Source organism: Crotalus tigris, unplaced genomic scaffold (genome assembly GCF_016545835.1).
Source record: "Crotalus tigris isolate CLP2741 ecotype Arizona unplaced genomic scaffold, ASM1654583v1 scf7180000021329.891317, whole genome shotgun sequence".
NCBI lineage: Eukaryota > Metazoa > Chordata > Lepidosauria > Squamata > Viperidae > Crotalus > Crotalus tigris.
In genome coordinates, this window is record NW_024098456.1 from 456051 (window position 1) to 472157 (window position 16107).

Here is a 16107-nt window from a genome sequence, read left to right on the forward strand (position 1 = left end):
CTGGAGGCTAAAGCATATAAGGAAAGGCTGCTGGAATTGGGTACATCTAGTTTAATGAAGAGAAGGACGTGGGGGGACATGATAACAGTGTTCCAATATCTCAGGGGCTGCCACAAAAAAGAGGCAGTCAAGCTATGTTCCAAGGAGTCTGAAGGCAGGACAAGAAGCAATGAATGGAAACTAATTAAGGAGACAAGCAACCTAGAACTAAGGAGAAACTTCCTGACAGTTAGAACAATTAACCAGTGGAACAACCTGCCTCCAGAAGTGGTGAATGCTCCAACACTGGAAGTTTTTAAGAAGAGATTGGACAGCCATTTGTCTGAAATGGTATAGGGTTTCCTGCCTGAGCAGGGGGTTGGACTAGATGACCTCCAAGGTCCCTTCGAACTATTATTATTATTATTATTATTATTATTATTATTATTATTATTATTATTATTATTATTATCATCATCGCACAGTCAGCCAGATGTTCAGACTGGATTTGGCATTTTGTCTACCTATCGAGTCCTTACCCAGGACCTGGGATAGGCAGATGTGGATGTTTGATGGTATTACAGATATCGTCGCAGGATGGAAGCAGTTCCTAATAAGGCCGCCTTTTGCAATTGACTAATAGCGAATTTGTCAATGCCAATGGTGTTCAAGTGGTGCTCCAGTTGTTTTGGGATTGCACCCAAGGAGCCTATGACTATTGGTACTACCCTTGCTTGCTTTTGCCACAGTCTTTCTATTTCTATTTGTAGGTCTTTGTATTTTGTTATCTTCTCCAGTTCTTTCTCTTCTATTCTGCTATCTCCAGGCACTGCCACGTCCACTATCCAGACTTTTTTGTCTTTCTTATCGACAATTGTTAAGTCTGGGGTGTTATGTTGCAGGTGCTTGTCTGTTTGAATTCTGAAGTCCCAGAGCAGTTTAATTTTATCATTTTCTATGACTTTCTCTATTTTATGATCCCACCAGTTTTTGCTTACAGGCAAATGATATTTTTTGCAGATCTTCCAATGCACCATTGTTGCTACTTTGTCATGCCGCTGCTTGTAATCAGTTTGTGCAATCTTCTTGCAACAGCTTACCAAGTGGTCCACTGTTTCTTCAGCTTCTTTGCATAGGCGGCACTTACTGTCTGTTGCTGTCTTCTCAATTTTGACTTTGTATGCATTTGTCCTTAAGGCTTGGTCTTGTGCAGCCAGAATTAGTCCCTCGGTCTCTTTCTTCAATTTTCCTGCTCTTAGCCATTGCCAGGTTTTATTATTATCTGCTTTCCCAGCTATTTTTTTCATGTATTGGCCATGTAGTGCTTTGTCTTCCCATGCCTCTATTCTGTTCTTCATTTGGTCTTTCTTGAAGGCCAGTTTGGTCTCTCCAGTAGTTAGTAAGCCTTCCTGATATACTAATTTCAGTGCATCTTCATCATTGTTCTTCAGATATTCTTCCAAAGCCATTTTTTCTTCTTCAACCATCTGATGTACTTGTAGCATTCCACGCCCACCTATTTGCCTTGGTAGATAAAGTCTATCAATGTCACTGCGTGGATGAAGGGCATGATTCATTGTCATTATTTTTCTGGTCTGCCTATCCATTGCTTTTAGTTCTGCTTGAGTCCAGTCCACTATTCCAGCTGTGTACCTAATGACTGGGATTGCCCAGGTGTTGATTGCCTTTATGGTATTTCCTCCATTGAGTTTGGATTTTAAGATCTTCTTCACTCTCTTGATGTATTCACCTCTAATCTTTTTCTTGACTTCAGTGTGCTTGATGTTGTCAGCTTGAAGGATACCCAAGTATTTGTAGTACTCTTCCTCATCCAGACTCTTAATGTTATTTTCGTGGGGCATCTTGATTCCTTCAGTTTTCATTATTTTTCCTTGTTTGATAGTAAGTGTGGCACATTTGTCCAAGCCAAACTCCATTACAATATCTTGGCTATATATACGGACAGTGTTGAGCAGCGATTCTATTTCAGATGATGTTTTTCCATACAGCTTCAGATCATCCATATAAAGGAGGTGGGATAGTCTGGCAGATGTTTTTGATGTTTGATAGCCATGTCCTGAGTTATTCAGTATTGTTGACAGAGGAAACAGTGCAATAACAAATAGTAATGGTGATAATGAATCTCCTTGAAATATTCCTCTCTTGATATTAACCTCTCCCAGCCTCTCACCATTGATCTGCAACTGTGTCTTCCATTGTGCCATCGATCTTTGCACAAATTTTCTGATGTTTCTACTGACTCCTGTTATTTCTAGGCACTTTATTATCCAATCATGTGGCAGAGAGTCAAATGCCTTTTTGTAGTCAATCCATGCCACATTCAGGTTGGTCTTCCTTCTCTTGCAGTTTTCCAAGATCATTTTGTCTATTAGGAGTTGATCTTTTGTTCCTCTGCTATTGGGGCGGTTTCCTTTCTGCTCAGGTGGAAAGAGATTGTTTTCAACTAGATGCTGTTGCACTGCATCAGCTACTACACCAGTTAGTAATTTGAAAGTTGTTGGTAAGCAGGTAATTGGCCTGTAGTTACCTGGTGTTGCCCCTTTTGCTGGATTTTTCATTATTAGGTAGGTTTTCCCAGTTGTTAGCCACTTTTCAATTTCTCCTCCTTGTAGTATATTGTTGAACTGTTTGGCAATGAGTGGGTGTATAACAGTTAGATGTTTCAACCAAAACCCATGCAGTTCATCTTCACCTGGTGCTGACCAATTTTTGATTTTCTTTGCTCTTTTTTCTACCATTTTTGTTGTTATTACTAGTTCTTTCATTTCAACTTCTGTTTTATTTGCATCCACCTCTTTTAACCAAGCCGCATCCTTGTTGTATTTCTTTGGGTTATCCCATATCTGCTTCCAGAACTGCACTGTTTCTTCCTTGTCAGGTACTGACTGATTCCTTGCAGTTTCTCCATTGATGGATTGGTAGAAACGTTTCTGATTGGATTGAAATTGAAGGTTCTGCCTATAGTTTGCAATTTGAGCTTCATATCTACTGATTTTCCTGGCTATAGCTGTTATTTGTTGCTTTAGTATTTCCAGTGCTTCCTTGATCTTCCTTGTTTCTAAGTGGTATTTCTTGATTAGGTATTCTTTGGTCTTCTTGTTCTTCAGCTTCTTTTCTTTCATCTGTTCTAGCTTGCTTGCATGTGATCTTAACTTGCTGATCTTATTTTCTAGTCTAACCTTCCATGTTTCTGGTGCACTGGTTGTTTGTTTTTCTTTTTTGTTGATTTTGCATCCCAGGTATTCTGTTATAACTGCAGCTGTGCTGTACATTAGTTGGTTTGTTTCTTGCAGTGAATTGGTGCTTATACTTGATATTGCAGTATTTGCATCTTTTAATGCTTGTGCTAGCTGTTTCTTTGGAACAAGCTTCAATGCAGGCAGCCCTATTCTGTTGTTTTGTGCTGTTCTAGATGCTCAGTTATTCTTTGTTTCAATTCTTTTATTTCTTTAGTTAGAGGGTTTTGTTCTTCCTGAGGAAGAGGTGCCTGGTTTCCAAATGAGAACAGTTGTATATCTCTGCTGGATTCCTTCACTGCCAACTCCCCCTGGTTTGCCTCTACATTCTGAATTACTTCTGGTAAGGCTTTGATTTCTTTGCCCTGGGTAAACCTTTGCAGTTCATCCAATTCTGTTTCTGTGAATATTTTATTTCGTGTTATAAATCGGTGTTGATCTGCTAGTCTCTGTTCTGTTATTTCTGATTCTGGATGTTGTTCTTTCCAGAACTGGTGCATTCGTTTTAGATATCCTCTTCTTGTTCGACTTGATCTGTAGTAACAGATCATTATTTCTTTGTTTTCCATCACTGTTTATCTGCGACGGGTAAACATCTTTTCTTCCAGTAGTTCTGCAGCTGCTGGCTCTGGTTGCTCAGCCAACAGTCCTGAGTCCTGTAACCCATTTTTCACCAGAGATCCAGGAACTCCAATATCTAGTGCGGACCTTGTTAACCCGGGCGACGTCCGAGCCGGTATGGCATTCTGAAATTTACGTCTCACCATATTTTTTATGGGAGAGACACTCTTTGTCTGACTCCTCTGATGAGACCTGTCCAGTATGGTTGAACCTCTGGCATAGCTCTCATCTTCCTCAGAGTACACAAGCCCCACAACCACATCAAGGTAGTGCCTCACTGGGGTTTATTATTATTATTATTATTATTATTATTATTATTATTATTATTATTATTATTATTATTATTATTATCCTGACAGTAATGTTTTCCAAAAATGGAACAGCTATGAGAACATCAAAATATGTTTGTTCCATACAGATTCAGACCTGAAGACAAAGATTCAGAACATATTATTATTGATCACAGGACATCTTTATCTTTTAAAAGTAATTTCAAACCATTAAAGGAGAACATCTGTAACTAAGGGATTGAAATTAGGGGTCCTTGGTGCTCTCTGAGTTTGGTTGTTTTCTTGCAGATGTTTCATTACCCAAACTAGGTAACATCATTAGTGCTAATAGCAGCACTGATACTGCCACTAATAATGTTACCACTCAATAATTTCAAAGTCTTAATCTTCAAAATACAGTATTCCAACATTTTCTTAGTCCATTTAAATTTTTCTGTAACTAAAACTTTGCCTTGCTTATTGCTGTTTATTTTAAATTCTTAAAAATTATAAACTATAATTATAAATAGTGTTCATTTTTTTTTTATTTTAAGGATTGAAGACACTTAACAAGGTATTTCCAGTCCTGTCACTTTTAAGATGTCTAACTTCTTTGAAGCAGTTCATTAGTGACTTCTGAAAGTAGCTAGTAAGGAAATTGCACAAAGTCCCTTGAAATGGTTCTGTTTGTGGCTGGAGCAATTATGGTGAATTCCCTCATGTCCAGCCCCTCCCAAAGCCCTGCCATTTGTAGTCATTTTGTAAGGAGCAACCATAAGGACAAATGGTTGGGTGCTAGCTTTATACATATGTGAAACAGAATGGTTGAAATACATAAAATCTCTTTTGAAGGATGAGATCCAATGATTTTGAGGACATAATCTCAAGAATGTCTTTGACCACAGCTCTTTTTGAAAAGAGGTGAATTTTTGGCAGCAGCTTTGATTCTCCCCCTAAAATAAATAAATAAAAATAGACAAATACCTTAGAGTAGCTGATTGCATTTGGTGAAGGCCCAAAGAATCCAAAGGTACATATTTTATAACAATATTTAATACCATCAAAATGCAAATAAATGAAATCATTAATTGAAGAGAATGGTAAACTCTAATCATACAGAAACAAAAGGATTCCAGTAGATAAAGAATTATTGTATTGATGAAAAAATAATAAAGAATAAACTCTGTAGGACTTTGTTCAATGAATGCATTAAATATCACATGCTTTTCTTCAATTAACTTCTCTGCCTGCATTGTATGTAAATCACTTATAACAATCAGAGGGGTGCACAACATTAACCAACATTACCATAGGAACATGCAAATAGAGAAATCATTCAGATTTCCTGTGCCAAGGTCGCATTGACCTAATAATACACAGTATCTTTCATAGTGAAAATGGATCAACCAAATCTGGAAGTTTATTTTCATTTTAATGTATTATTTTTTAATTTAATTTCTATACTGGCCCATCTCAATCAAGTGACTCTGGGTGATTAACAGTTCTAAAACAATTAAAAACAGTACAATATATATACCTAGAACTAAGGAAAAACTTCCTGACAGTTAGAACAATTAACCAGTGGAACAACCTGCCTCCAGAAGTGGTGAATGCTCCAACACTGGAAATATATATATATATATATATATATATATATATATATATATATATATATATATATATATATATATGTAAGCCAAGAAAATTACCCTAATGATTGTCAGTAAAATCAGGACCATGTACAGAGCCAGGTTTTTAAAGCCTTACAAATGTCTAAAAAGATTGGGTCCATTTTAATTTTTGAAGAAAGGATATTCCAAAGGACAAGGGCTACAGCAGCAAAATAAGCCTAGCTCTAGTCAGCTGATATTCCTTGGCTAACAGGACTTGCAGAATGCCCAACGTCCCATATCAGATTTTGACATTACTTTCCACACAGCTTCTTGGATATCCTTGTTTCTGAAGCTATAAATTATGGGATTCAGAACTGGAGGCAAAACTGCATATAAAACAGCAGACAATAAATCTATTGTAGGAGAAGAAAGAGTTTGTGGTTTTAAGTATGAAAACCTAGATGTGATAATAAATAAAGAATAGACTGTCAAGTGTGGACTGCAAGTTGAGAAGGTTTTATATCTACCCTGAGTGGATGGAATTTTTAAAATTACTGAGAAGATGTAACCATAAGAGGTAAAAACAAATCCGGTACAAAATGAACTCACAATGAATCCAACTATCCACATGAGAATTTGATTAAATTTTGTATCAGTGCAAGAAATCTTTTGTAGCTGAGGAACATCACAAAAAAACTGTCCAATGATGTTCAATCCACAGAAATGCAATTGAAAAGTTATGGTGGTTAGCAACATAGAATAAATGAGGGAACTAATCCAAGAAGCAAGTGCCATTTGGCTACATGCATCCCAGTTCAAGATGAGACTATATCGCAAAGGATGGCAGATAGCTACATAACGATCATAAGCCATGATGGTGAGCAAGGCAACCTCGGAACCTACACAAGCAATAATTAAAAAAACTTGAGCCATACATCCAGGAAAAGTAATCATTTTGTTATCTGTCAATGAAACTGCCATTGATTTGGGGATTGTGGTTGTGATATAACAAATATCAGTCAAGGATAAATTGACCAAAAAGAAATACATAGGTACGTGGAGGTGGTTATTCAGAATCACAACAAACACAATGAATAAATTCCCAACCAAAGCTATTAAGTAAATGGAGAGAAGCAGGAAAAAGAGCAGAAGTTGTACATCAAGATCATCAGAAAATCCCATCAGAAGGAATTCCATCACAGTGGACTGGTTAGCCATTCTAGTTCTTTCAATCATTCTAAGCAGAAAAAAAAAAATTATGAATTGAGATTAATAGAAGTAACACACCTGAAGAAAAAGTTGTGTTATCAGTACAGATAAATGAATATAGGATTGCAGACTAAAGAGTATAATAGTCTTACTGAGTCATCTTAGTTTTATGTCAGAATATGCCCTTCTTGATATTATATATTTAGGATCATATTCTGCTAGTCAATATTTACTCAGTATGTCCAATAAATTATTCTAAATTAATTTGATAAATCCTTAAAATACTTCCTTAAAATCAATTTTTTTTTCAAGTTGCATCATTACAAATGAAAGTTAAAATTGTTAGCCTGAGACTATCTCAAGAAATATTATTATTACATAAAATAAGCAAATTTATTTTCTCTTGTTAATCCACAGGTAAATTCATTGTTTTGGTGAAAATTTAATAAATGAAATACTAACCAAAAACCTGATATATATTAAAGAAGTATCTAAACAAATAGCAGTTCCAAGCAAGGTGATTTTTTGAATAATTAGAGTGATAAATTCAATATTTCAAGTACTGAGGAAGTCCTTTAAATGTTCCACCAAGGGTTCCAATCAGAATTATGGTAACAATAGATTTTCCCCCATAAACATTAAACTTTGACCTGCAAGTCAGTTTCATATTTTTTTTCAAATTGTTTTTCTTCAATCCTAGTACCACATAGTATAGCAACATTAATGAACCAGACTTTCTTTTTTATTTTTATACTTACAAGAACTGGAAAGAAACATATTACAAGAAAAAAAAAACATAAACTACCAATTTGTTGTCATTATTTGAAAATAATTGTGTATATACTAAATCACATTCTGACTATTCCAATTTTAACCTGCATGAATGCATAACAGACAATAAAAAGATTTTTGAAAATAAAAATATTGTTCCATTAATTCTCTTTCCTCAAATCTTTTAACACAACAATTATCTGGTTATTTCTGCTTTAATTAGAAATGATAATTTGCTCTGTTGTCAGGCTTTTTATAAATAACTATCCATAATTTTGTATATTATCTTCTCCCAAATGTCAGAAATTACTATAATAAAATGTATCATTTTAGAATATAATTTATAGTAACCACATTTCTGTATATATTTGTGCAATATATTTTAATCCAGCAATATTAAACAAAACATGTCAATGTTTTCTTAAAATAAACATCCACTGCAAGATATTCAACATTTTTCTTTTTTATGTAACTGAACAAAGCTGAGCGCTAGATGAGTAAATAGATATTTCTACTTATCTCTGTTTATTTTGCTTCCAAGATAATTCTGCCAATCTCCTAGAGAATAAATGGACTTTTGCAAAAAAATACCTTTGCTACAAAAATGGAAGACATTGCATCTTCTCTGTTTTCTGTTGTGTTTTAGAAAGTCATTCCTTGAAGAACACAATAAAGCGTATACTGCTTAACCAAGTCCTATAGCAGTTCTTCTCATTCTGAAATATACACTCTCTAGAAGCTTCTAATGACTCCCAAATGAATAAAGATTACATTTAAGAAAATGCATCCTTTAATGAAAGACAATATTCTTATAAACTGTCATTTCTATTTTTTTAAATAAACATACATGAATGACCATGTATTACTCAGTCTCTTTTTGCCAAAATTTGTGTTACTCAAAAATACTTCAACTTTCTCCTATCTCTAATTATCATTCTACCAAAATACACAAATTAATCAAGTTGCTCTGAGTTTCATTATTTTTTTTATAATTTTCCATTGTTCATTATCCTATTCCTCTAAACCCAACAAATTTGGCCTTATACATTTATATTCAGATCTGTGCCCATTTATACATCATTAAAAGTATCTAAGATTCCTTTCAAATGATTTAGAATGGGGGAACAAACCAGTATTATCTGAATATGAAAATCTGTATTAATTTATTTCCCCAAACAGTAAAATACTAATAAGTATCAATTGAAACTAATTTTCATATATATATATATAACTATACATTCACACACACACACACACACACACACACACACACACACAGTCAATCAGATAAAAATAAAGAGCTCTGGGATGTAAGATAAAAGGCTTTTTTATTAATTGCTGAGCTTTTGTTAACAACCTGTTAACATCATCAGAGCAAAGGGCTAAATGAGAAGGGAGAGTATGTGCATAAATTTACATAACAGTTAAAAAACGGTTGCAGTGAGGCATGTGCACATAACGTGCTTAAGAAGCTCTTAAAGGCATAGAGCAGTCTCAAGACTATTTTCAAAAGTCGTGTCTATCAGCTGTTCGTCGCGAGGTTCTTAGGGCTTTGTGCTCAGTCTTGTGCCGGCTGGATTCCTTCCGTGAGGTGTAGCTTGGGGGTTTGTTATGCTTATTAGTTGTGGTGTTTGGGAATTGGGCTGTGATATTTTGTTCCATTGAATGTGATAAGTCATATTTCATTGCAGGTGGGAATTTTGGTCTTGGTCTTAATATTCTGTTGTTACTTAGGTGTTGTGTGTGTATGTTTTGTTGTGTGTGAGTGTCTTGTGAGGGTGCAGGATTTATGTTTTAGATATTTGTGTCCTGGATGTTGCGGTCAGGGGGGTTGTTGTTTCTGAGTGTGAGAATATCAGAACATAGTGTGTTGGTTGTGTGAGTTGTCATGGTTGTGTTAGAATTATATTCTTTAATTAGGTTTGATGAAAAGGATTGTGTTGTAGAAAGGATATTTGTTGTGTTGGTTTGGGGTTTGATAAGTGGGTGGGGTGGTGTTTTTGTATTATTATTGGTTGGGTTGAAGTGTTTAGGTATTTTATGTTTTTGTAAATGTCTTTTTAGGGTTTGGTAAGGAGGTAGTAGGTCTATGTTTCTATTAATAGAATGACAGTCTGAAAACCAAGCTTCTTTTAAAAGATGGCCTCCTTGGGTAGAATCATGAGCAATGACTTCTGCTCCTTTAAAGCTGAAAGTGTTGCAATGTTCAGCTATATGCTCATGTATTCTGGTTTTTAAGTCTTTTTGATGTTTCTCCAATGTAGTTACATTGGCATGTGTTGCAGTTGATCTTGTATACGATGGAGGACAAATCACTGGTTGGTAATGGTTCTTTGGGTCACATCAACTGGGAACGTAACGTTTGGTTGGGTTTATGTGCTATGTTGATATTGTATGGGGCAAGGATCCTGGTGGTTGCTTCTGAGACTCCATTGATGTATGGGATTGTTGCCCAAGTTGTATAAGTTGGAGCATTGTAGTTTTATCTTTGCAGCAACGTTTGATGAAGCTTGGTGGGTAATTATTTTGTTTGCATATGCTGAGAAGATATGCTTTCTCTTTAGATTTTGCTGTTTCTGTGCTGCAGTGGGTCTTGATTCTTTTGAATAAAGTTCTTAAACAGCTGATTTTATGTGATATAGGGTGATTGCTTTGGTAGTGGAGAATTCTATCAGTATAAGTGGTTTTGCGATAGACGGTGGTTGATAGGTTGCCATCTGGAAGGCGATGGATCAAGACATCCAGGAAGGGTAAGGTGTTGTTGTCCTCCTCTTCTGCTGTTAATTAGATGTCTGGATGGAATGAATTCAGTTTCTGTAAGAATTTGGTGATATCACATCGCTTAATGACTGCAAAGGTGTCATCCACGTACCTAACCCAAAAACTAGGTTGATAATCAGCCATGACAACACGTTCTAGATCCTGCAGTACTGCTTCAGCAATGATGCTTGAAATGTGTGACCCCATGGTGTGCCTTTCACTTGCTCATAAATTGTGTCTTTGTAAGTAAAATAAGTTTGAAGGCAGAAACCCAGTAATTGTATGTAGTCCTCTGTGCTAAGATAATTGGGGTGTTGTTTTCCTCCTTTTTGCAGAAGGTTTCTAAAAATAGAGATGGCTAGATTTTGGGGAATGGATGTGAACAGGGATACTACATCAAATGAGATGATGTTTTCATCATCTCTAATCTTTAATGTACATAATTTCATCAAAAAATCCTCAGAGGATTTTACCGTGGTTAGGGAGTCGCTGATCAGGTGTTTGAGTTTTAAGCTTAATCACTTTGCTAGGCCATAGGTGGGTGTACCTCTGAAAGATACGATAGATCTTAAAGGAACTGCTACCTTATGGATTTTGGGGAGCCCATATATATGTGCCATGGCCATGTCTCTGGCTTGAATGAATCTGTGGTCTTCGTCTTTTATTCTGTTTTACCTCTTGAGTCTGTTTAAAGTGTTGTTAAATTATTGGTGAGTGATGTCATAGGATCCTTGTTGGTGATGCGGTATGCAGTTTTGTCATTAAGTAGATCAAGGATTTTATGGTCATAATCATGTTTATTTAAAATTACTGTAGATCTACCTTTATCAGCTGGGAGGATGATGATGGATTTGTCTTTTCTTAGATACTCTAAAGCTCTGCTTTCAGATTTTGGTAACATGTGGTATGTTCTGTGGTTGATAAGTAGTCCTGATATTCGTTGTCTGATGGTGTTTTTAATGTCTTCACTGCTTTCAATGCGGTGAATGATTAGTTAAAATGAAGCTGCAAAATCAAGGTATTTGGCATCCTTAAGGTTGGTACCAGCATCATGTTGTAACAGTGAAGTTTGTTGACTGGTCAAGGTCCTAGATGAAAGGTTGTGTACCAATTTTTCAAGGACTTCTTTCTTGTTTGAGGTGATTAAGCTTTCAGTTTTTCTTTGAAGTGTCTCTGTTTTGCGATGTCGTGCCTTTTGGGTTGTGTGGTATATTAAGAGGTTGAGGATGTTGAACCATTACCAACCAGTGATTTGTCCTCCACCGTATACAAGATCAACTGCAACACATGCCAATGTAACAACATTGGAGAAACATCAAAAAGACTTAAAAACCAGAATACATGAGCATATTTTGGCAGTAAGAAGACAAGAACAATGCTCCCAAGTCTGGACCCATATAGCTGAGCATGGCCAGACTTTCAACTTTAAAGGAGCAGAAGTCATTGCTCATGATTCCACTGCTATATTACTAGCACCATACAATGTTAAGGTAGCCCATAGACCCAATCAGACGCTACGTGCCGCAATCATGCACCCCAAGGACCCACTCCCCACCATGGATAAGTCAGCAGTCATCTACAGAATTGACTGTGAGGACTTCCCCAGTAACTATGTTGGGGAGACCACCAAGAGAGTAAGAACCAGGCTCCATGAACACAAATTAGCAGTAAAAAGAGGTGAACAATACTCTCAGATTGCGGCACATATGACTGAATCAGGCCACCATTTTGACTTTGAAAATGTACATGTCTTGACCAGTGACAATACGAAAGGGGGCTGCTTGCTTAAAGAGGCATGGCTATCCAATAAGGACTCAATTAATCGGCATATCGATTTTTGCCCAGCCCACTTAACATTGAGAGCTTGGAGCCCATTGGAGACAGCCTAAGGAAACACCGAATATATCAATGGAGAGAATTATAGAGAAGACTTCCCCCTCTTACCATCCACAGCCCGGGAATATCCAGATGGAACACAAACAACGATTGAAACCTCCCCCCCTCCCAAAATGGTCAGACATCTCTGAGCATCTGAAGGAGTGTCGAGAGATGCAGGAACATCAATGTGTGGACTAGAGGTTTGCACACACACTCCGGGATATCCAGAGGGGAAAACATCGCCTAATAAGAGATCCATATTTAAAACACCCTTGGCGGGGGCATTGAATTGCCTGCCATATTTGGGAGGGGAAAGGGTAGCCTCTCCAGCCCCACTGCCTGTAACAACTCAATCACCCCGTTCAGCAGTACCGACCCGAATGCGCCAACGGGAAGTGTGGAGTGACCCCGATGAAGATGCACAGGGGAGGAACACCAAGAGTGGAGGGAAGAGAGCAGTGAAGGCTGATGTCCCTGACTGTCATATAGAGAACATCCAGGGCGAATTAGTTAAAACTAGGATGGGATGTATAAAAATCGGAGATAAAGAGAGGAGATGCCTGGGAGCAACAACTACCAGATCGTACTCGAAAAGGGGAGAAACAGCCTCATTAGCATGTTTGGTGAATACGACCCGCCCACCCCACCTCGCAATGCCGATCTGCCCGAATCAACAGGCAACATGGAAGAACCTCAAGACGGCACCATGCAAGCAAGGAGCAAGGAGGAAACAGGGGATGTGATAGCAATTAACTTGAATAACATCTGCGGAGACCATGATTGGGGAAAACACAAGGAAAATAAGAGACAGTGCATTGCAACGGGGCAATCAGAACGGAGCGGGGAAGGGGGGATGGAGGTGTGCAACTAAACAAAGTGGGTGTGGCAATAAAGCAAAAAAAGAGGGGGGACGTTCCATCAAACCCCGAATTTGGCAAAGAGAAAACACCCGATGACATTTATACAAGCAAGAAATGCAAGAAAGCAATTATTGCTAATAAGAAACCGGCAACCGGGAAACAGCCTATTCCATCAGGCCCAATGACAAGATCTAGGAGCCGGGTGCAGACTCTGGCCAATCTATAAAGAGGACTCTCCTACTGACAGGCATTTTGAGCCCTGATGATGTCAGCAGTTACTGACAAAAGCTAGTCGTTTTATTGGTTTTATTGAAATTTTATTGACATTTTACTAAATTTTATTAAAAAATTTTAGCACTCCCTGGTGCTCACATTTATTTGTTTGGTTTTACACACACACACACACACACACACACACACACATGTTTATGTCTATATGTATATACACACTGTGTACATCATGTATGCATGTGTGTGTGAGTGTGTTCATTGTTTTTTATCATTTTACTTTAAATGTCTATTCCTGGGATTCTAATATTCAAAAATGCCACACTGTAACCCAGGGGTAGTCAACCTTTTTATACCTACCGCCCACTTTTGTATCTCTGTTAGTAGTAAAATTTTCTAACCGCCCACCGATTCCACAATAATGGTGATTTATAAAGTAGGGAAGTAACTTTACTTTATAAAATTTATAAAGCAGAGTTATAGCAAGTTAAAGCATATAATAATAATTACTTACCAAACACGACGAGTTTTGTTTCTACCAAACAGTTATACTTTGGTTTCATCTGACCATATGACATTCTCCCAGTCCTCTTCTGGATCATCCAAATGCTTTCTAGCAAACTTCAGACGGGCCCAGACATGTACTGGTTTAAGCAGGGGGACACTTCTGGCACTGCAGGATCTGAGTCCCTGGCAGTGTAGTGTGTTATTGATGGTTGCCTTTGTTACGTTGGTCTCAGCTCTCTGCAGGTCATTCACTAGGTCCCCCTGTGTGGTTCTGGGATTTTTGCTCACCGTTCTTGTGATCATGTTGACCCCATGGGGTGAGATCTTGCGTGGAGCCCCAGATTGAGGGAGATTATCAGTGGTCTTGTATGTCTTCCATTTTCTAATTATTGCTCCCACAGTTGATTTCTTCACACCAACCTGTTTGCCTATTGCAGATTCAGTCTTTCCAGCCTGGTGCAGGTCTACAATTTTGTTTCTGGTGTCCTTTGACAGCTATTACTTTCAAAAAATTGTATGACACTATCATATAATGCTACAAAACGAGCCAAAGATGTACCCTTTGACAGCCACCGAACTTCTGTGTGCAAAAGTAACGTAATAAAATCTTCATTATTGTCCTGGCAAAGCTGTCAAAACATTCTATCGTTTTTTGGTTTGGATTTGATCTTGTTTATGGCTTGAATTATTATATTTAATGATGAATGGAGAGTTGTACTTAGATATTTTCCTACAAGATGTTGTCTATGCACCACACAATGAATACATAAAACATTTGGCACTTCTTCCTTCAAATAAGCAACAAATCCACGATAGCAACCTACCATTGATGGTGCTCCATCAGTAGCACATGCAACAATATTATTCAAAGGAATATTATTTTTTGTAAAGTATGATTTCACAGTATTAAATATAGATAATCCTCTTGTATCTGTAATGAGATTTATTGTGAATAGCATTTCTTCTTGTAATGTATTGTTTTCATCAAAATAACGTACATATGCCATCAATAAAACATTATTATCTGCAGTGGTAGACTCGTCCAATTGCATAGAAAATGAAGTGTTTTGGAGAATACTTATCAGTTTTTTTTCAACATTAACTGCCATTTCATCAATTCATCGCTTTACTGTGCTATCACTTAGGGGCAACGTTTTTAAATTTTCAGGTATATCCGGATGCATTACTGTTGAAATAAATTCTTTTATAGAGGGTATTATTACTGTTTCTCCAATATTATAAAAAGCTTTTACCACTTTTTGCAATTAATTGTGAAATGCGATAAGCGCAAATTAATCCATCTTCGTTCACTGCATGTTGTTTCTTAAATGATGCAACGATTGTTGAATGATTTTGAAATTTTTTATATATTTCCTGAAAATATTCAATGGGCTTGTCCTTATCGTTTGGATGCTTTGTAGAAAGATGTTCTCGCAATCGACTTGGCTTCATTGCCTCATTGGATAATGTTTTATGACACATTGGGTGTTTTTTATTTACAACAGATTCTATGAAACCCATCTTCAGATACTCTGGCAAATAGCCACGAGCGTATTTCTTTTTTTGAGACATGGCCTCTACCTTGGTCTTGAGGGAATGCCCAGTGGAGTCTGGTTTGCCCCCGATCCGTGCCTGTCACAGCAGGATGAAGAGAGAGCCTGGTTCTTGCCAGAGATGAAATCTCTATGACTGAGGGCTCTGTGCGGCTCTCAAAATGGCGGCCGCGCCAAAATTAGCGGCCGCTTGTATTTGGGCTGGGCCTTTCCAGCCTTGAGGGGCCCTAAGGGGAAGCTTGTTGTTTGTTGTGCCTTTAATTTCCACCCCCCGGAGCCGAAAATGAGGCACTTGCAGTTTTATCTCATTGTGCAGCCTCTGCTGCGATCCGGATTGTCGAGAAAGTCGATGGGAGCCTCGTGATGACGGCATGCTTTGGCGAGGCTCTCTGGTCTCCGAGAGCTCCGTGGGTGGTCGCACAGCTGAGGCTAACACCCCGCGTCTGCTGGAAAGCTCTGTGAGCCGATCGGAGGGCTCAATGGATCCGAAAATTTAAATGGCTCGATTGAACCCCTACCGCCCACCAAAAAAGCTGGAATGCCCACTAGTGGGCGGTAGGGACCAGGTTGACTACCACTGCAGCCGCTTTTAACTGTTATGT

The 16107-nt window shown here is 37.6% G+C and overlaps 1 protein-coding gene across 1 annotated transcript; it reads right to left on the bottom strand.

The window, feature by feature from the left end:
* Positions 1 to 5865: 5865 nt before the first annotated feature.
* LOC120320362 (olfactory receptor 14C36-like) lies at positions 5866 to 8413 on the bottom strand. Its single transcript, XM_039369987.1, has 2 exons — positions 8311 to 8413; positions 5866 to 6976 (listed from the first exon to the last, which is right to left on the bottom strand). Exon 2 carries the CDS (start codon positions 6973 to 6975, stop codon positions 6004 to 6006), a length of 972 nt encoding a protein of 323 aa, XP_039225921.1. The 5' UTR covers position 6976; positions 8311 to 8413; the 3' UTR covers positions 5866 to 6003.
* Between the last annotated feature and the right edge of the window lie 7694 nt (positions 8414 to 16107).

What these genes read in the sequence shown, in the direction of transcription:
- LOC120320362 (XM_039369987.1), bottom strand. Translation starts at nt 6,975, where the DNA reads ATGATTGAAAGAACTAGAATGGCTAACCAGTCCACTGTGATGGAATTC.